The sequence below is a fragment of the Centropristis striata genome, chromosome 15 (genome assembly GCF_030273125.1).
Source record: "Centropristis striata isolate RG_2023a ecotype Rhode Island chromosome 15, C.striata_1.0, whole genome shotgun sequence".
NCBI classification, from domain to species: domain Eukaryota; kingdom Metazoa; phylum Chordata; class Actinopteri; order Perciformes; family Serranidae; genus Centropristis; species Centropristis striata.
In genome coordinates this window covers 18,833,528-18,856,341 of record NC_081531.1, presented here as the reverse complement: position 1 = coordinate 18,856,341, position 22,814 = coordinate 18,833,528, and the positions used below count along the sequence as shown (strand labels likewise).

The 22,814-nt window shown below is 39.1% G+C and overlaps 1 protein-coding gene across 3 annotated transcripts in view; it reads left to right on the top strand.

Moving 5' to 3' along the window:
* sgcd (sarcoglycan, delta (dystrophin-associated glycoprotein)) overlaps positions 1-22,814 on the top strand; it is a 327,671-nt gene that overhangs the window by 190,928 nt on the left and 113,929 nt on the right. For all 3 annotated transcript variants that reach the window (XM_059352359.1, XM_059352358.1, XM_059352357.1), the window contains one exon: positions 16,147-16,332. In XM_059352359.1, the coding sequence (XP_059208342.1) occupies positions 16,147-16,332 (186 nt within the window). The remainder of the gene's footprint in view (positions 1-16,146; positions 16,333-22,814) is intronic.

Genomic DNA, 22,814 nt, shown 5'->3' with positions numbered 1-22,814 from the left:
TAAGCAAAGTTAATATTAGTGTCACCTGAGGGTCTTTCTCCATTTTATGAATTGTGGTCTGTCAGCCCTTTGATGCCTTCCTTTGTTGCCACTGGCAGCAGACAGCTGGAAAATAAAACCATTTTAGATTCCATCAGTGGTGTACAATGCAAAGTGGTCCAAAATGATCCTGTGGGTTTTCCTCTGTGTTCTGAGCTGGACTTTAAAATAGGCTGGTTCTGAATGCATTGGATTCCTTTCAACTACTTGTAGAGGTAGATTACAGTGTGTCAATGGAAGGATCAACAGTTTTGCACTACTCCGAGAATTTATTATTCTATCATTTTTTATGTTTGCATGCTGAGGCTGGTGATTCATGCCATTACCCTTGGTTATGGACACTCAATTAACCAATGGTAAGCACTTAACAAAGGGAGCGGAGTGCTATTCACTAGTAATTTTTAAAAAAAGATCTTGGAAAAACATCCGATTCTAAGCTTGATTATCCATTCTGGGCCAGAAATGGGCTAATGATCTTACTCAGCTAAACTTGCTATTTTAATAGTTTCCTATTGTGAACCATCTCCTTTTTGGTGAAGATGATGATCTGAAAGCAGGTGGGTAGCAGCAACCTGCAGTGTTTGATGCAGCTCTTGGCCAGTAGATGCAGTTGCATCCTGCTGTTATCCACCAATCCAAAAAGTAGAAATTCAGCATCTTTTGGCAGCTATGGCAGAAGCATGGTTTCTTAAAGTACCTTTAGTCTGGATGTATAGAGATGGGAGTTATGCTAATTTGCTAATCAAACTTTGTCAAGTGAGGCTGACAGAGAGGAAATAAATGTGCATGCTCATACAAGTACAAAAGAAACATCTATGTGAATGTCTCTGATGCCACTTGTTCACAATAGTGTCCAAAAAGCATGTCCAAACTAACACAACCTAAATAGCAGCTTTAGTTTTTCCCCAGAGACCCAGAATGATAAAATACAACTATATTGCTTTAATTTTTCCTGTGTCCGTTAGCTTGTGGTAGTTTTATAAAACACAACTATATTGATGAATGTGCACCATGTGAGTTCAGAAGCTTAAATCAGGTCTTGAAACCACATTCTGCCACAGGACCCCTGTATAACATACGGTCCCCAACATTAACAAATAATGCAGAGCATGCTTAACATGATATTAAGTGATCCTCCAAATTTGGAATTCATTAAACTATGGAACTATTGACAAAGAGTAAACCTGAGACTTTTGTGGCTGCTGGGGATCTGAAACCTTGAATTGCCCATTTCACACAGTTTGTAGTGAAGAGTCAGATAGCCATTCAGTCATCACTGGAAAGAAATCTCAAAGGAAATATTATCATCTTTTAAATGAGTGCAGCATGAATGCTTTTGTATAATGATTGCTAAAATTGGATTGACAAAATCTCCAAAAAATAAAGTGTATCTCTGATCTTTTAGCATTTCTATCATTCAACAGTAATGATGGAATAGCCTAATTTGCAGAACTGTTCTTCACTGGGGGATTATCGATATACAGAACCCTGATTTAAAGCCAGAGGGATAGTTTGTGGTTGGTCGACAATCCTGCTGAGCTCAAAAGAAATAAAGAGGCCCACAGCAGACTCCAAAGACATGTTTCAAGGATCTGTTTCCAGGAAGCTGCTTTTGGCTGTGAGATTAATATTTATTTACTGGGGTTTTGGAAATCAAAGTTGTGTGCCATCTGGTTGAGCCACAGAAAATCCACAAGCTTCCTCTGAAAAATCCCCCACAGACTTGTCCAATAGACAGAGAGATCCTGCTAATGGATGGGCAGCTAAGCCAGTAGACAATGTCTGATATTTTCTGGATCACCCTAAATCCCTGTGTTATACCGAGAAAACACTAAGAAATGACTGCGACCAAGGCACTGGACCAACCACTTTTCAACCAGAAAGGATTTGTTTTTTTGTGCCAGCAGTACTTTAATCTAACAGCACAGAGCAGAACTTTCACGAGACCTGCAGCTGCATCAAAATGTAGTTTTAGTCATGAACCATCTTGGAAGTTGAACACGTCCAAACCACTTAATTTTTCATTTTCACAAACCAATAAATGTGAAAAATAACTTTGAAAAACCAACTGACTTACTGGAAGAGTCTGCATTTTATTTAGCCAGTACATTTTACCACAAGGCCCACATCATAGTGTTTGACAAAATGAGCTTGTACAGGGTGTATGAGTCTTTATCGATTATCCAGTGACAACACAAATATGGCCACCCTCTTCAAGGATGCTGAACATCAAAGACAAACACACACAATATATATACACTCAACGGCCACTACATCATGTACACCTGTTCAACTGCTCATTAACACAAATATCTAATCAGCCAATCACAGCAACTCAATGCATTTAGGCATGTAGACATGATCAAGACGACCTGCTGAAGTTCAAAGCGAGCATCAGAATGGGAAAGAAAGGTGATTTAAGAGACTTTGAGTGTGGCATGGTTGTTGGTGCCAGACGGACTGGTCTGAGTATTTCACTGCTGATCTACTGGGATTTTTAAGGTACTGAGATCTCTAGGGTTTACAGAGAATGGTCCGAGAAAAAGAAACTATCCAGTGAGCGGCAGTTCTCTGGGCCAAAATGTCTTGTTGATGCCAGAGGTCAGAGGAGAATGGCCAGACTGGTTGGATATGAGAGAAAGGCAACAGTAACTCAAATAAACACTCATTATAACCAAGGAATGCAATAATTACTGTCTATCTGCCCCCGAATTATCTTAAAAATAACTATTAAACACTTTCTACCTCTCGTTAGTTTTACTGTTTTTACATATATGGCATGTCAGAGGCCTAATTAACACTATGCAAATTACCAGAAAACAATTGTTTTCTCTTTTATTTTTTACTATAAGCGTTTTTCTACTCTACTAAGCCTCACTACATTATTATTTACCTAACATTACTGTCATTTTCTTTCTACATGTTGTCATTTATCCATAGACTGAGGATAAAGGTTGTTGCATTCAGGTACATGAATGTTGTGAAGCCCTTTTTGGTTTATATCAATAAAGTGACCTGACCAGACATTATCGTGGTACTGTGGGGGTGACTGTTGCATGGCAACCTTTAAATGCAAGAAAAAACTTTATTCTAACTTTATTCTTAACTCTATTTTATTCATCACCATGTCCATATTTAGATTTATCATCTGGATTCGATTTTCTCATCAGCAAGCTATGAGTTCTCAGATGTCAGTGTTCATCAGTTAAACACCCAGAGTGGTGCAGCTGCATTATCAAATTCATCAGGCTACATAAAAGCTGTATAGAATAAACTATTTCTTGCCATGTATTGGTATGCCAGTTATTTTTAAACAACAGGAGAGTGAATCTTGTGCGTTTGGTTGTAGGACTGTTACATTCCTTTATAATTCAATGGGCTGGAAATGTGGATGAAACGACTTTATGTTATTACTTCCTTTTACTCAAGAGTGTATCACGGAGATGGATTAAAATTGCACCATTAGTTTAGCAGGCATGTCTTCATCTGTCCACTGGCTCACACGCTCTCTGTCTCTCCAGAGATCCTGCATTGAGCTAAAATATATTTTCTGACTCTTTCTCTCTGAACATCTGACACCAGTGATAACGTCTAAGTACTCCAGTCGTTCCATTAAGAGCAGCGTTCATGAATTTATCTTACAATATTTAATACCTATGATATTCTCTTAAGTGACTTTCATGACTGTGACAGTAAATCATTATTTATACTATATATACTTATGTAAGACAAAAACGTACATTGTTCAATTGAGGAGCACGAGAAAAATGCTACAAAGAAATCTGGACAAAATTTGTATGATTGCTGAAGTTATTGTTGGCTTTTCTTTCGTTGTATTCTCATGGTGCTTTAAAGTGCCGCCTCATCATTCTTCATCGTAGGTAAACGCAAATAAGGTGTGAAAAGTTTGCACCGAAGTGCTCTTCAAATAAAGTTATTGTTATTATTCAGCACCATTACTTCTCCTGAGGCTGCTTCCACAGCCAAGCGTATGAGTGTTTATGGTTCATGACACAATTATGATTAAGATGTTAGCCTCTCACAGTGCGGGGAGGAGGGAAGAGATAAAGAGAGAGAGAGAGAGAGAGAGAGAGAGAGAGAGAGAGATAGAGGAGCAAGGAAAAGAGACAGGCAATTTAGCATCGCTGTCTCTCTCCTGGGATAAAGGCGAGCAGCACAGCTGACCTGTCATTGTGCTGGGTCTGATCGAAGACGATTCTTTACATCTCTTTCCCACACAATCCCAAACATTGGGGCTGTTTTTTTTTTTGGTTTTGTTTGTTAGCTGTTGTCTTTTAACTCATTTTAACGTCTTCACCCTTTTTTCTTACAAGCTATATTTCCATTAAGCTGGAAAATAGACCCAGTTAGTACAGTGATATTTATTATTTATATTTATTGTTAGTGTAAATGTGCCTGTGAATAATATTCATAATTTCTTAAATCATGACAGACAATTTGTCTTTACATGAACTGGTTGCTTGTCTGCAGCTGCATTGATGGATCAATTAATTGGTGTCTTTTATCACCAATATCAGATCATAAGGTATAGTTTCACAGGTTGAAAAGCCAACTTTTTTAATTATTAATTTATTTTTTAAAAATCTGTGAAATTATAGTTTCATATCTAACACATAACAGAGACCTGCACATCCAGATGGAAATAATTCGATTTTGGAGCTTTGACTTATTTTTCAAGATATAAAGAGCGAGGGTGTTATATAGGCAGTGAAAGTATTGGAAGTCCACCCGAGGAGGCTCTTTATGCTGCAGAGAGGAAGTGTTTCTTAGTCCTTACCTCCTGAATTACTGGTTTTGTGTCAAAATTCTGCCATCTTCTGAACATTTCCTGTTTCTGCCCCTTATTCCTCACTCCACCCCATGCCCTCTCCCCTCGCTTTCTTCCATCTCTGCCTTCTGAAGTATAAGCTATAGAAGGTTTACTGCTCTGCCTCGTTGAAGTCCAACACATCTTAATCACAGCAGGGTGCCGATCCAGACTGTGAGCTTGGCAGTGCCACTCCCACATCTCTTTCCTTTTCCTCTGCTTAAACTTCCGCCTCTCCTGCTGAAATTGATGTCTTCTGCTTTCCTTTTTACTGCTTTTGCTGTGATGATGTTCTCTCTGGTTCTATATACACTTTCCCTTCAGTCTATGATTAGACTTTTAAGTAGATAATAAAGTCATCCTAACAGAGGGCCTGTTAGCTTTGGTGCCATTAAAGATTAGAAGTTAATTATACTTGTGAAATATTGCCTCAGGGTTCACAGGCTGAGCAGCAAAAAAAGGTTGAACTGTGATGATAATCTGTTGTGAATGAAACATGTCTGAGGACCCTTTTCTTCAAAAAGCAGCAGCTTTGTGTGCATACATTGATGTCCTAAATCATGTGGAAACAGTCTTTCTGGTCATGATTTCGGACTTTATTGTAATCTGGTCTTTATAGTTGGGGCTCTAAAAAGGTACCTTAGCAACAGTTTACCCATATTCAACCATATTTTCCATTTTACTCTAGTGGGAAGACATGGCTGCAGATCTGGAGAGGTTTAGTTTAATTTATCAAAATCTGAGATTTTCAACACTCAGACATCCACCACAAATGAAAACAGAAAAAAGGAAAGAAAAGATTACATAAAGTTACACAAACCCTACTATGAATAGTATACAGTATTTGTTACATTTGGTAGAACATAGTTCCAAATGAAAACTTTACTGTAACATGTTCAGATTATCCAGAATAACCTGGATGCTGTTTTGTGAAAGAAACATTGTGTTTTTATTGATGTCATAATCCAGTGCTGTAAGCACCTCAAATACACATGAAGGAAAAAATCTTTGGCAAGTTGTTTTCTTTTCTTGTCATTCTAAACTTCCTGTTTTGCAACTGTGTTTCATTAACATTTTAATTGTTTTTCTATGTCTTTAAATTAGTTTGCTTCAGGAAATGAAGGGAAACAAAACCTGTTTAGATAAATCAGAGATGCATGTTTGTCCCTGAAACGCTTTCTGTCTGCACACTTTACTGTATTGTGAGGCATTTTAACTCCCCCTTACTTCTGAAAAACTATACAATAATTTTAACGAGAAAATTTCCTTTGGGTAAATTTTGAAAGGGCCACGGGGGCTACTGCCGGTGTGTGTACACTATGATGAGATTCTTCAGAGGATTTCAAACAATTAATACTAGTAATGTTATGATACTATATAATATACAAGGAGCACACCTACAACAATCATTCCTTTTCAAGTATTTATTGATACAGCAACCTATGCCCTTTAACCTCAAAATGTGTGTGTGTGTGTGTGTGTGTGTGTGTGTGTAACGTGTATCTGGAAGAGTGTGCGCGCAGTTGTGTGTGTAACGAAAATCGCATAAAGTTATCTGTGTGTGTGTGTGTATGTAATGAAAATCGCACAAAGTTACCTGTGTGTGTGTGTGTGTGTATCTGTAACTGTAATCACAGCAAAGATCAAAGGCAATCAGAGCAGAGCAATCAACAGAATTAACTGCAACCAACTGCCAATTTTCCGACACAATGGTGGACAGACTGGAATTTCTGGCCTCGAACAGAAAGCCTTTTTGGCAAAACCATAATACCTATCATTGATCCGACTTCACTTTGAGCGTCCTGAGTTTCTATGTATAACTTATCTCTGTAGAGTGGAATTTGCGGCCTGGAGCGCAGTTTTCAAATACACACCCATTATAATCTCAGAATTTCTCCAAAAATGATCATGGTCATTGAACAGGGATTGATAAAAAACTATATGACCTATGGAAATGTGGATTAATACACCAATACACAAGACTTGTGTCTACTGCTTAAAGTTTAAATGGAGTCTCTAGGTGAAATTATGCCGGAGAAGGCATAGACGTTTAAAAATCTCCAATTGTTGTTCTTTTTCACTCATTTTTTTTCGTCGTTCTTATGTCGCCAAAAATTATTCTGTAGAGAAAAGTAATAGCACACTGATCCCGATCAAACCGCACGTTTTGATATGTAATTTGTCCTGCAAAGGAAGAAGAAAAAATCCAAGAAAAAATCCACAGTATAACAGTAGTGCTCGGGGCTTCGCCCAGAGCACTGGTCCCTACAGTTATTGCTGTATTGGACCAGTGCTCAGTGTGATTGCCCTGTGGCCCTAATTTTGCATTGAAATGAATGGGACGGCCGAAAAAAATGAGCGAAAAAGAACAATAATTGGAGATTTTCAAACGTCTACTTCTCCGGCATAATTTCACCTAGAGACTCCATTTTAACTTTAAACAGTCGACACAAGTCTTGTGTATCTGTGTTTTAATCCACGTTTCGATAGGTCATATAGTTTTTTATCAATCCCTGTTCATTGACCATGATAATTTTGGGAGAAATTCTGAGATTATAATGGGTGTGTATTGCACGGAATGTACGTGTCACAGTGTGGAGGGAGAGAAAAAATTGTCAAAAAATAAATTAGAAAACTGCGCTCCAGGCCGCAAATTCCACTCTAAAGAAATAATTTATACATAGAAACGTAGGAAAATTTGTCTTCTCACTCACAATCCAGATGCGCCACCAACACGCACCAACAGCCTCATTGGCTCCCATATCAAAAACGCAGGAAGATTTCTGAAAAAGGGAGATGTAACAGTTTTTTTAGATCGCTCTAACAAAGCTATTTTTCCATTTTTCTTAAAAAAAAACCAACATATGTTGACTTTCAGGAAGAACTCAGGACGCTCAAAGTGAAGTCGGATCAAAGATAGGTATTATGGTTTTGCCAAAAATGCTTTCCCTTCGAGGCCAGAAATTCCAGGCTGTCCACCTCTGCTGTCACTGTACCGGAACAGGTGGCAGTTAATTCTGTTGATTGCTTTGATCTGATTGCCTTTGATCTTTGATGTGATTACAGTTACAGATACACACACACACAAATGCGCGTAAGCGCACACACTCCTCACACATGCATACATATGCTTCAAACACACATGCACACACACACACACACACACACACACACACACATTTTGAGGTTAAAGGGCATAGTTTGAAATCTCTGAAGAATCTCATCATAGTGTACACACACCAGCAGTAGCCCCCGTGGCCCTTTCAGAATTTCCCCAGAGGAAATTTTCTAGTTAATGAATACATCTCAAGTGTTTTACCCTAGGTATAGAAATTGCCCATATAATGGCGCATTGAAAAAGTAAACCCATCAGCTTTTATCCAACATTAGAGGATAAGAAGCATAAAAAACATAAAATAAAATAAAATAAAATAGATTTGAGTTGGACAGACTTTCATAACCAATGCAAATGAGACCAAGTCTAAAAAACAAGACTTTAGTTGTAAAAACAAAAAAACTAAATTGTGCTTCAAGTTTAAAAATACAGAGTAGAGCAGAGTGGAACATTCTTTGTTTCTAACTGGGATTCATAGTGACATGGCTGCTTCATTCACCTCCAGGCTGTTTCCCCTCCTGACGTGACCTGTAAAGAGTGCTTTAAAACAAGCAGCACATACCGTACGAGATGTGATTTCCCTTTTCTCTACATCTACAGTTCAGTGGTATATCTGTCACACAGGGCCTGTACACGCACAGGCTTTGCCAAATTATTCTAATCATGTGCTCAACAATGCTGTTGACAAGCATGCTAAAGCCACTTACAAAACAGAGACAAGAAGAAAAAACCTTTTCTGTGTTTGCACTTGATTAAAAAGAAAAAGAAAGAGTCCAAAGTTACTCAGCTGTTTAAGTATTCATTATGCCCTCCAGTCAGGCTTGGCCCCAGGTCTGGCTTCATGTCTGTACAGCAGAATTAACCAGTGAAATTGGATGTTTTCCTATTCTTTTTATCTTCTTTTTTCTTTAATCACCGCAAAAGGAGCTTTGTCAGATCCTGAACAGGTCGGAGCTCTCATTAAATTGTTTACTGTTATTCTCTGACCTTTTCAGTATCTGTAAGTATTAGCCACACTTGTCTCATCTGTAATGGGCCAGTAAGCAGCCGCAGCACACGACAATGAAAGGCTGTGCTGAGAATGTGGCCTTGGTGTTAATGAGGGGCAACAAAGTGGGACAAAAGGCAGAGCTGCTCGTGCACTCAGAATAAGGGTCAAGGTAGCGTTTATTTACTGAGCACGATAAACACACAAGCATTTATCTTAGTGACTCAGGTGCACAAGCATTGAAGGCCAAATATGTTTTTTTTCAGGTCATCTTTTTTGTAGCCTGTTTTTGTCCATTTTACCTACTGGTAATGTTGTATTGAATTATTACTATTGTTATATATGTGTAGTATTAGTAGTAGTGGTAGTGGCAGCAGTTGTGGTAGTAGTAATAGTACTGGTAGAAGTAGTTGTAGTAGTAGTAGTAGTAGTAATAGTACTGGTAGAAGTAGTTGTGGTAGTAGTGGTATGGTAGTGGCACTGGTAGTGGTAGTAGAAGTAGTGGTGGTTGAAATTGTAGTCGTGGTCGTACTGGTAGTAATAGTAGTGATAATATTAGTGGTTGTAGTTGTTGTTGTAGTAGTAATAGTATTGGTAATAGTAGAAGTAGTAGGGATTGCACTGGTAGAAGTTGTTGTGGTAGTGATGTAGTTGTGGCACTAGTAGTGGTAGTAGTAGTGGTCATACTGTCAGTAATAGTTATGGTTGTGGTGGTAGTAGTGCTTGTAGTAGTAGTAGTAGTAGTAGTAGTGGTAGTATTGTTAATAGTAGTAATAGTAGGGATAGTACTGGTAGTAGTGGTAGTAGTAGTAGTATGGTGGTAATCGTAGTAGCAGTAGAGATATCTGGTAGTAGTTGTAGTAGTAGTATGTGTTAATGGTAGTAGTAGTAGTAGTAGTAGTAGTAGTAGGGATAAAACTGGTAGTAGTGGTAATAGTAGTAGTAGTAGTCATGGTAGTAGTAGAAGTAGTATTAGTAATAGTAGTGGTAGGGATAGTACTAGTAGTAATGGTAGTGGCTGTACTAGTAGTAATATTATTGCTCATAGAAGTAGTTGTGGTAGTATTGGTAATAGAAGTAGTGGTGGTAGCAGTTGAATTAGTAGTACTGGTTGTAGGAGTAGTGTTGTTGATCTTAAGATAAACAACATGTGATTAGTTTGGTGAGGAGGCTGTTTTCATCGGAGTTTCATCACATTTCTTAAAGTCAAAGACGAAGGAACAAGATAAGTTCATAGCAATGGAGCAGTGGTGGGGAACAATTCAGGACAGTAACTACTGGATCTCTTCAGTCCTGGTTAATGGCTGATGCAGATGCCCAATAAACCAACACATGTAAAAACCAATTAACAGCAAAGCATTCCACTAAACATACTTAGTGGATAACATTTGCTCAGCACATCCAAATAACCCCTAAAACCATTAAAAGAAGAGCTGCTTGTTAGCTGTTCGCATGTTGTAGCTTCCGCCTCTGTCTTTAGCTACTGAAGATTATGTTTAATGACCCTAAAGCAACAGTCAGTGAAATGTTTTGCAACTTTTTAGTCGGCCAATAACATTTCCTCACTCGCCTGTTTATCCACGCATTGCAACAGCCAATAAACTGCCTCTGGCCATCAGCCATTTTATATATTCCTACATTTGGAGGTGTGCGAGTCCCAGTAATGGTGTATCCATTGGCAGCAGCCATTGGGTCCTGGTACTGATCCACATGTTGTCTATAAATGTTCTAATGGGGAGCTGCCTGGCTATTTGGCAGCAGGAATGACCAATAACATTTTGTAAAACCTCATTTCTCTCTCTAATCAGAGACAGACTTTGTTTTTGGACCGTTGGGTTTTCTTCAGGCTCTCTGAATGAATAGTTGGCTGAACAAGAGGCACCATTGGAGAGCAGCAGTGGAGGGAAAAAAGAATCAAAGGCCGATGATTTGATTTGCCTCCAATTTGCCACTTATTTTCTTCCTCTCTGGCTCTTCAACTCCGCTTTCTTAATACACACACACCTCCACTCTTATGAGAGTGGCCATTATTTAGCTTGTAACCAAGCACCATTTTCTTCTCTCTGTCATCCTGTAGCCTAAGAGCTTATTGGAAAGCTATCAGTACTTTGTTCATGGAGGGAGAGTCTGGAGAAAGCACAGAGTAGAGACGTGTTATATTCCATTACTGCAGTGCATTTATTTGATTTATGATACACTTTGTGAGAGAACATTTCCACAATGTAATACAGTATATGTAGAAATAAGAAACCAATCAAGCAATGAATGCATTTATAAAACTTTGCAAGCAATTATCCATTTGTTATTGTGTATGGATTTTTGATTAGAAGTCCCTGTATGTTTGTTAGGCTACTGGTGCCGGTACCGGCCCTGTTCACCACTGCAGGTGCAACAAAAGCCATGCCAGCAAAAAGCCAATAGATTAGGCCAATTTCTTAGTTCAAGAAAAGACAACAAAAATAAACACTCAATGGGGTAGAATTCATTCAGGTAACTTGGTCAAAGGCTGCACCGAAGCAGCACATAGCTGCCACCCGAAGCCCATAAGACACACATCGACACATCGGCTGGAGCCACTATACTCTGCACACAGATTCTCAACAAATGCAGTCTTCCCAAACTGTGTGTATGTAAATAGTATAAAAGCTTACCCAAGGAGTAACACATTTACACATGAATGCGTGAGCACACACACTCCATCTGACTTGTGAGCAGGTGACACTTATGTTGGTGTCACTGTGAGTGTTGCTCTCCTGCCAAGCTTTGATGCTGTCCTCTCCACAACACCTGGAAATGCTTGGCAGTTTCAGCAGTATTCTGTTTTATTTTTATTTTTGTCTTGGTTTGTTCTTTTTCCTTTCATCAAGGACATGCCCAGTTCGCTTTGTTAAAATTGTGTAAAACAGATTTGTGGAGGGCTGCACAAAAGCAAATAGTTGTCAATAAATGACATTTTTATTATACAGTAATCTCATTTATGAACTGGAATGAAACTAAGAAACTAAGAAGAGTGCAAATATCTGCCGGGTGTGTAGAATCTCCTGGACGGCGTAGCTCTGATAGATCCAAACTCCATTCAAAAAACAAGCATTTTTTCTTTAACGATTCAACTTTTATTAAGTTTTTCAATTTTTTTGCAAGACCACACTTACAACCAATTAAGAAGGGGGGGGTTAAGATACACAATCTTCTGATAATAAAACATAAAAGTAAAAACAATAAAATAAAAATAAGTACATAAGAAGTCCAAGACAGGTACAATTAATCCATGCTCAATATGTAAAGCTGTATCAACAGGAGACAACCACTACACTACTGCTACTATTAGCAGTAGTGACCACTACTGTCTATTCATTGTCCCATGTGAAATTCACTGTCTACAAATAGTCTTCCAGTAAACATTTCCCTGTAATGAACCCAGTATGCCTCCACCTTCATTTCAATGCCAGTCCCCCAAGAACAGCCCATAATGATCAGTGTATGCAGATACATTTTAGCTACCCTGTAAAGAATATAGTCTTAAAAACATTCCCCATTTCTCATTATATTTATCAATATAATTTGTTATACTGTAGGATATCCTTTCAAAAGCAGCTACTTTGCCTAACTCCGTAAGCCTGTCATCCGTGATCTGTTTACCAATAATTCTACTTGTCTGAATCCAGCTGGCTAAGGGTTTTACAATATGGGCCTTGGGTTTAGGGTTACCTAATATGTAAAGACTGGGGCAGAACTCAAACCCCCCCCCCCCCCCCCCCCAAAAAAAAAGCATTTTAATAGTTGTTTGCTTGTCTTTCTTGCAAAGTATGAATTCTGACTTATTACACATCCACATCATGTTGTAGTTTTTGGAGTACTTTTGATCCATTTATTGAAATTAAATCACAGCAAAACATATTTATTTGGGGTTCATACTGCTGTAATAGAAATGTAACGGCAGTCATCCTGACACAGTTCCTGGGGAAGGCGATGAAAGTCACTGAGCTGTGTGCACCTCTGGATAATATCATTAATCAAAACATAACAATGTTTGGTTTCTCACATATCTGAGGCAGGTACAAAGCAGCAAGTGGGATTATTTTGGCCATGGTTGATAACAGAAAGTAATAGCGGCATTGTTTACACTGGCCTGTTTCGCATTAGTAACATCAATGAACACAAATGCGATCCTGGTGGGATGCCAAAATGCAAAGCAAATAATTCTGCTCTGCACAGGGGCTGCATAGGCCAAAATGTAGCCTACAACAGACAAGGTATGGCTTGTTTTAAGCAAAGCTGATTGAAAATTGCAGCAGTTGTTGATCACTTGTGACCCCTACAGTCTGCGGGAGTGAGGAGTCAGCAGTTAAACAATCATTAGGAAAAAGTTGAGAATTACCACAGCCACAAGATGTCCTTCAGCATATAACAGTTTTAGGGTAATAAGTCCAACAGTATGAGAGATTGGCTTCAGACTGACAGATACACACTCACATATGCATACACAACCAAATGCATGAGATAATTAGAACTATGCCCATTGCACTTCATTAGACAGGGATACTGACTTTGTTCTTTTATTAGATTACCAGTTGTTGCAATAAAATGTGCAACTAGAGCTGTGCAAATTTATAGTAATGAAGTTATTCTAGTAAACAGACATGCTGATCTTGATTATTCAGCTCTTCTGTACCTTCCGAAGGCTGTTAGTTAAAGTACTATGAGAAAGAGAAATTATTCGAAATACAAACGATACAGCACAAATACAGTTCTGGTTGTATATGTTTCTTTTCACATTTTAGGGATTTATTCAGTGCTGTGTTGTTCTTCAAAACTCTGTCTCAAAATTGTAATGTTGCATGACATTTTTCATCTTCTCGCTGCCACCAGCTTACCAAATTCTACTGACATGATCTGGTTCATTTTGAAGTTTTAGTTTCATATCAGTTTCAGGGTCAGTTATCTGAGCCTGTCACATCAGACCAGAAAAAATCAAAAAAACAAATCTAGAGAGAGGAAATGGAAAACCTGTCAGTCTCGGAATCTTGTGTTTTATTTTTATTTTTTTTATATCAGACTCCTTGGTGTAAACAAATGTCAGAGTAGCCCTGTCAACTGAACTGGATCCTGTTCAAATGGGTGATTTGACAGGACAGGGGTTTGTTCCAGGGTGAACATGGTGTGTCTGCCACAATATCCAGCCATATTTGGAAGGTTTGTGCTATGGCAGGTTCTTGCAAATGGAAACAAAAGAAAGTGTGATGCAGGGTCAGGTCTGTTATTAATCTCCACTCACAGGCTATAGCTCTTTATATGAATTTTGCCGAAGAGCAGACCAAAAAAAAAGTTACTTTTGGCTCATATAGCTGTTTGTCATTATATTCCTCTTGGTTCTGCTGTTAAACTGTGAGATCAAGCCAAGAAGACTTTATATTGATCTTAAGTTTACAATGGTCTCCAAAGCTATTGCTGTGGAATTGGGTGAAGATATTTATGGCCCAAAGAGGGTACTTCACCATGATTATAGCAACCCTTTGACCTTTACTCTAGCACTAGCATCAAGGCCCATTATACCCCTTCAGTCAGCTTTACTTAAGGACAATAATCACGCCAAAATGTTAGCCAAAGTTAGTTTACAAGTTATCTGACATTGCCAAGGATTATATGGAACATATTATTTGCCTTTATAATAAAGGAAGTGGTGGATATTGTCAATTCCAATGACCTATGTCCTCTTCCTTATTATATTTTTTTTCTTTTAGAGATCAAAATAAGTGTTGTGTTGTGCTCATTGATGGCTGTCACTTTGAAAGAGAGATTAAAAAACAAGGTGTTCATCAGAGCCAGAAAAACAGAAACTGAAAAACTGCCACAAAAACTTAACATTTTTACCACTAAACCTGATAAAACTCTGGCAAAGTCACCATCGGTTTAGTCTAGGGCTTTTGAACTGTGGGGCTTAATGAACATTGCAGCCTCCAGGGGACCCCAATGAGTTTAAGGTTCTCCCGTCAAACAAAAATGAAAATCTGACCATACACAATGAGATTTCCCTGGTTCTGCTGACTGGTGCTTCGGATTCTCCTTTGTAGCTTTCAGCACTTTCTCACCGTGCCCCTGTCTTGTGCCATTTGTTTCAGTTAGCGGGTAATGTGTGTGGTTGTCAAAAACGATTGGCTTTGGTGGTCTGAGCTGCGCACTCCAAAGCACGGTGGACAGTAAATTGTATTTTTCCACAGAGTTATTAGGCCATTATTATGGCGCTTGAAGTGAACAATGCCTCCTCGTCTTCACAGGCAGACAATTAGAATCATCATTAATCTGCACTATCAGCACATCAATGGGGCAGAGGGTGTATAATGGAGTTATAGACCACTTATGGGGCAATCAATCAATGCGATTGCTAAATAAACTGTCTTTCATCATGTCCGAACTGAGTGGGTCAGTATTGGAGTGGAGTATGTGAGAGGAATGTTTACGGCATGTTATTTGTACTAATGTTCAGATGCACCCCATCTCTTATCTTAAGGTCATTTTCTACACTGTTTCTGCAGCTGCATCACAAATCTCCAGGCAGTAATGGGGTGGCTCCGCTATGGAGGCCCAATGGGTTGCAATAATGGCTGAATACATAACAGCCAGACTGGAAAAAGAGACTGTAAATTGTTGCTGTTAATGCTACTGGCAAAGACAGTCCAGCTCCAAACAGCAGGTGGGCAAAGTTAGCAACTAGCAGGGGAAAACAGGAAGAATGGAGGAAATTATATTGGATTAGCATTCACCACAATTCTAAATAGGTGATAATGTTGCTTGGTATCTGCTGGGTGTGTAAATAGGCTGACAAGTTTGCCCTAAAAGCTGAGATCACAATATGTTAATGTGTTTACAGCTCTTTGTGAACAGACACAAAACAAATAATTGCAAATAATGCAGCTGTTTATGCAAATTCACAGGAACATCCAAGACAAAAACAATATGTCCTGTATTGATTCCCACACTGCTCAATCGCCCAATAACAGCTGTTGAAGTAAATAATGTAATCAGTCCAAACCAGGCTGCAAGAGTGCCATACAGACAGAGAGAGTGATACTGATGGAGTCTGACTGAGTCTTTTTCTCAGTAAGTAACAGAGAGGTGTCAAGGTGTTGCCCTCGGCAATAATCATTTCTTCCTTATTCTCTCTGTGTCTTCTCTCAGATGACCCAAGAACAGTGCACTCATAGGAACAATGTCCAGAGTTCAGAGAAACCACAAGTGTACAAAGTGGGAATATACGGCTGGAGGAAACGTTGCCTTTACTTCTTCGTCCTGCTGCTGATGATCCTGATCCTGATCAACTTGGCACTAACTATCTGGATCCTCAAGGTCATGAACTTCACCATAGTAAGTAACCTTTTTTCCCTAAGTTGCCATGTTTGGTTCACGCTGATGAATTGGAGTTGCCAAGTCGTCAGTGCAACAAAAGACAATATGATTGCAGCTGCATGAAGTGTTAGTCACTTTCAAGGGAGTGATTAGTTCAGCCAGCATGAAGTACAGCAACATGAATCCTTCTATGATGAATAATTGAGTTTCCCCGCTCATCTTCATGGGTATTTCATTAAATGTTAACGACTGAATCTCTGACAACAAGGTCTCATATCTGTCTTTGATGCTCCTACCAAAAGATTACATTTCCACTTCATACTGAGATGCATTTCCTTCACACTGGTATTATGTTCTTTTTCATGATCCATTTATGGCATGTGTTATATTTGATTTCCCTTCTACCTGCTGGTGTTGGGATTTATGACATCATAATTAGGCTTATGTCTGAGTGGATCTGCGTGGTTTACACATTTTGAACTTTGCTGGTAATGTGGTAAACTGCTTGCAGATTGTGTTTGTTCTGCAGTTATAGTTAACTGGAGATAAACTACATGTGCTGGGCGGACTTTATATTATACCTTCAGTGTGTTTTGAGTGTGTTTACCATTGGAAGGCAATCATTAGAAAAAGTTGATTGTTACTGTCCAAATACCTACAAATTATAGTAATTTTAGCTATAATGCTGTAGGTATTATGGGTATAGATTCCTGCTGGCCCACTGAGTGAGAGAGAAAAAAGAGAGTGAGAATTGAGAACAAAAATGGGTATTCTTGCACGCAGCATTGAACCAGTTCTAATTTGGAACCGCTTCTCGATGCTCCACTTTGCTATTGATGTCTAGTTAACACTTCAAGGTTGTTTTTGCAGGTCCAGCAGCAGTGTCTTGTTCTTTTATCTTAATAACCTTTCAGTTTCTGTTTCATTATCTGATCAACTCTTAGATCTTGATCCCAACAAACTGATTTTAGCCTTGCATAAGGTTTACAGTTGCTCTTAGACCACCTCTGATGTCTTGTTGTTAGGATGGCAGCAGTAGGCAGTGGCGTGGCTCTGGTCCTTGTAGCAGAGTCATGTTGCCATTGGAACGACAGTAAACGAGCTGGTATTTATATTGCCTAAAGGCTAACCCCAGCAGTCCAGCTTTTCTGACAGTTTTTACATCAAATGCTCACAATACAATGATCTGAATTACCTTTTTACTCAGTTCTGTTCCTCCATTTACTGTTACTGCACTGTATGTAGATAGATGACAATAAAGCCTCTATCTAATAGTTTAGCCTTGAATTAGCAGCAGCTGTAGCAGTAAGCTAATGAATCAGGCTTTCACCAAAGACGTGCATGCACATCTGCATTTGTTCAACAGCCAATAGGAAAGCTCTCTCTGACCCGTGATTGGCCAAAGTCTCATATCATAGGCAAGCTTTTCCAAAGCCTGAAAACAGAGCCAAGACGATTTGTTTTTCTCTCAGAACTGAATAACAACAGGCAGAAAAAGTGGTAGTATGCAGGTCGTTTTTGTCCAATGACGCCAAAATTAACCTGCATACTCCAGCTTTAATAAACAAGGAAGAGCAAAACAGGCATTGTTGGGTTAGGTATGTGAACAGTGAAAAAATATTGTTTTTGGAGTGTTTTGATTTGCCTGTCTAAAACCCTGAGAGAGGATATTGGAGTCTGATCGTCTGTCTCTTATTTTTTCCCTCCACTTAGTTTTACTTTTACTATTTCTTACTGTCCCTGCCTGTCTTCCCCTGTCTGCTCCACACTCTGTCTCTCGCTCTGCTTAGTAATCCACTGTGCCTGTGATGAGTCAGATACAGATGCAACAGAGTACGACACACACATTTATCTAGAACATACAAACACACACACCCGTTGCAGTGAATAATGCATGAGGTCTGCTTCACAGTGGGGCTTTAATATGAGATCTACATAAATCAGAGCACTTTTTCAGATGATGAGCTGAATGTTCTGACAGAGTGCTGCACTCGGAGTATTATAATGTTTTTAATGCATCTGCCTAGAGATTACGGAATAAGAAAAACATTTGAAATGAGATAGATAACTTTGAAAAAGAAGAAATCAAACCAGGCCTCTTTCCTCTTGTAGCACCGCCCTCTCCTAGATTGACAGGACAAAAGTTGGCCTTCTATTTCAGTCTTTTTTGCATCAGTCACATGGGTTTTCATTCAGTTTTGCATGAGAACAGGGTTGCTGCTGATGGAAATTTTTCTAGTTTTGCACTCCAAAGTGTGACCATCCTCTCAGAAGTAAAAAGAGTCACAATAGTATGCTATTTGTACAACTTAACATGTCAAATTCAAACAAAGATTAACATTCTTACAGACTGTTGTCATCAAAATGCAATTTCAAGAGGTCACACCCGGCACATTAGTTAAGTCTGTGGTTATGAGATAGTTTACAATCTCCTGAATCTATTCTAACTCTGTTAGACATGAAGAAACAAACAGCTTAAAACATTATTTTTAATGCATGAATGCACGTGAAATCAGGAGATGCATGTAGACGTATCCCTGTATTTGAACCAGCTAAACTGAAGGAGTTTTGAGCGAGTGGGATGGGGAGGAGGAATGGTTGTAGGTGGGGGTGCTTGGAGGTATGAAGAGATTAAATATTTACTGTACACAAACTGAAATTACAGAGAAGAGCGTGAATAATGAATACGGACAAGCAGTGGACATCAGGGAGAATGGTGTTGGTGAGTGTGGGAGGATGTGAGTCTACTTGTACGAATTATAAAGTGTGTTTTTAAAACGGTATGTGCCATAAAAAGCAGATGAACTAAGTTTAACCTGTGTAGTTGTCAAATCTTACAGCAAATGCAACATATATATGCGTACGTGAAAAGTGTAACAATCTGCAGTGTGTGTGCATGCTCTTGGATTTCATGAGTCTCTGAAATATTAATGTGAAATCACATTGGCACACATCCATCTGGCTTAAACTCTTTTAGAAAAACATTAAATCCCCTCTGACCTCTGACCTCACTGGTGCAGCCAAGCAAAGAGATAGCTATTGATAAAATGTCACTGCCATAATTTTATCTCTCTTTTTTTTTTTTAAAGATGGCGTTCCAGTGTTTTTATATCATCTGATACAGACTGCCAAAGCTTTTACTTCTGGCCTCAATCAACAACCACTCTCATCTACGTCTACAGTACATGTTTGAATAACCTTGACGTTTGGATTTAGGTCAAAAATACTCCTTTTACCAGAAATTGTAAAGCCTGTGTTCACTGAGGTCTAGTTCTTTTAGTTAGTCCTTACTTTCCACAGATGGATTTGGCCTTTGTTCTTCTTTGGAGTGTTTCTCCACTGTTGTATCCTGTTGAGCCTCCAGTTAGGCTAAGGGAACTCCAGTGGCCTGTACGCTATGGCTCCGTTTAAAAATGTAGTCTCAAAAAATAATAATATATAAATAAAAAATATATATATATATATCAATAGCTAGACCTGTGCAACTGCTTATTCATGCATATATCTAATCAGTCAATCACATGGCAGCAACTCAATGCATTTAGGCATGTAGACATGTTGAAGAAGACTTGCGGAAGGTCAAAACGAGCATCAGAATGGGGAAGAAAGGTGATTTAAGTAACTTTGAACGTGGCATGGTTGTTGGTGCCAGATGGGCTGGTCTGAGTATTTCAGAAACTGCTGATCTACTGGGATTTTCACACACCATCTCTAGGGTTTACAGAGAATGGTCAGAAAAAGAGAAATTATACAGCGGTCGTTCTCTGGGCCAAAGTGCCTCATTGATGCCAGAGGTCAGAGGAGAATGGCCAGACTGGGTCTAGATGATCCTCCGCTCCTACAGCCATCAGACTGTCTAATTCTTCAGTAATCTACAGAAGAGCAAACAGACTAGAAAGGCATCAGTAGCTCAAATAAGCACTTTCAACCAAGTTTCAACCAAGGTATGCAGAAGACCATCTCTGAACGCACAACACATCCAACCTTAAAGCAGATGGGCTACAGCAGCAGAAGACCACACTGCCACTTTATAAGGCACACCTCGCTAGCCAATAAAGTGGCCGGTGAGTGTAGGTCCTACATAATCACAAACACAAACACAAAATAAAATGAGAGCAACAGTGTGTTAAATGTTAACATCCTCTCTCTATGCTACTGCACATCATTAGACCAGAAACAGACGTGTTCACACATATTACTGCGATGCATTTTCTCCATCCGGAGCCGTGCTCTCCACTCACATTTTGTGCTATTATGAAAATGAGTGTCAAGTCCAACTTGAGAGCTCCCTGCCCAACAAATGGTTCTACAAAAACTTGCATTAGCATGGGTCAACAGCTTATCCGTTGATTTAACTGTGAGTACTGTGCTGTACACACAGGAGAACACCAATAAGCAGACATAGACATGAGCAAACTCTTTCTTTGTGATTTAAAATGTCTTTGCTTTGATCTTCTGTAAAATGATTAATTGCAGTACAGTTATAGGAAACTGTTACTCAACTTTCTTTGATCATGGTAGCCCATACACTTTTTATACACACAGCAAATCCAGCAGATAGACTGCACCACACAGAGTAGAATGATAAACATTTATATAGTGCATTAAGTGAAGCTCCTCAGGCTAAAGCAAAAGCAGTACGATGGTAAGCCTGTAGTTGGCCTTCACAGTCAGGGTCAAACTCAAAGAGAGCTCGGGGCAGAAAAATCATTAAAAGTTAATGGAATTCCCATACTTTTAAAATGAAGGGTTAATATGCTCCCAATTAGGATTGTACTTAATTAGAAGCAGCCACTCTCACTTTACCCTGCTCGTGTTTTTTATTAAGCTGTCAAACACAACAGTGTCAATGCAGCTGGTGTCCCCTTAGGCCCACTGGTCTTTGATGGCCAGTTTCCAGAGAGGTCTTAATGACTTTTCTTCCTCCTTTTTTTTGCAACCTGCAAGCAAACTAATGCATCAGCCATGGAAATACGATACATAATGTGATGACAGAAAAGAAAGAAATGACCACGTGTGACTGTGACTGATATGTTAGTGTGGTGGTGTAGGCATGTCTGTGTGGACATGCAATAAATGTCTGCTTTTTGTCATGCAGGTGTGTATGAGGCTATATTATGCTTATTAATGTGGCCACATGTTTTTTGAAAATATTTGCATCACAAAAAAGTTTAAATGTTGCACGATATCCAACCTAGATGACAGAATATTTGTCAATACCTTCCATAACAACCCATATGTTTCACGATATGGAGCGGAGCATTCTGAAAACACCGCACACATCATTATACATACACGTACGGTTCGAGGTTGTAAAAAAAATAAAGACCGCACTTTCGTTGAATTTAGGCTACAAAACCACTGACCTAGTTTAGAGCAAAAATCTTCCTGATAAGGTGTTATAAAATATCGATTTTAACAGTAAACAGATGTACCTAAATGCCGGAAGTTAAGTTGTTACGAGGGTGGCGTGACTACCGGAAGTTACAGAGTTACATAAATTCCGCCATTTAAACTCAGCATCGCTATCATTCATTATTATTACAGTAACTAGAGGGCGACGGAGGACAGTCTAAATAAAATGTAAACATGGGTTGTATTTTGCTGCCTGTACAAATGACCTTTGCTCTCAAATATTGATAACAATACATTTGAATTGTCATTTTTGTGAAAGAAACAAGGAAGTCTTTGCGGTCAACAAACACCCATGAGGTTAAAGAGTAAGAGTCAATGGAAGCACCCTCTTTGATAGGTAGAGATCGCTCAATGATGATAGTCCCCTCTTGGCAATTTATTTAAAAAATCCACATTTGTAGAAATATTAAGGAAAAAATGCCTTTAAAATAAAATTCCTATACTACTTTTTTTTTTTTCAAAATGACCAGAAACAAAAGTCCTCTGTTGGTTGTAGTAGGGCATCAGTCCACGATTGGCAATATAGGCATGTATATGTGTGTGTGTGTGTGTGTGTGTGTGTGTGTGTGTGTGTGTGTGTGTGTGTGTGTGTGTGTGTGTGTGTGTCACCAGAGATATACAGCTCATACAGCTGCATTTCCAGCTTCCCCTCATGTTAAATAGGCCCGTTGTAACAGCAGAGTCAGCCGGGGCCTCTTAGATTGAGACAGATTAAAGTGGCTGCACCTCATGTACATGGCGGTCCAGACTCTGTGTGGTAATGAGTTAAAAGAGGGTGAGGAGGGAGGGGTGGTTGATGTATTGGCTGCCCTCCCTTCTGGGGTTCTTCCACTTCAGTGAACCAGGCCTGTTCACCAGCCAGACGAGTGGCCTGGAAAGAGGAGGGAGCCAATATAATGGTGAGGCTTCAGTGCTGTTAACATCAGCGTTCCTGTTGATTAGCTGGATTTATCTGCTCTCTATCAAAAGCCAGATTTATACGTACAAGGGTTTCTACATTCTCCCTATGATTGCTTGATTGATTGTCCTTGAGGATCAAAATGATGTATGTTTTTCATTTTCAAAGAAAAAGAAGCAGGAGAGAT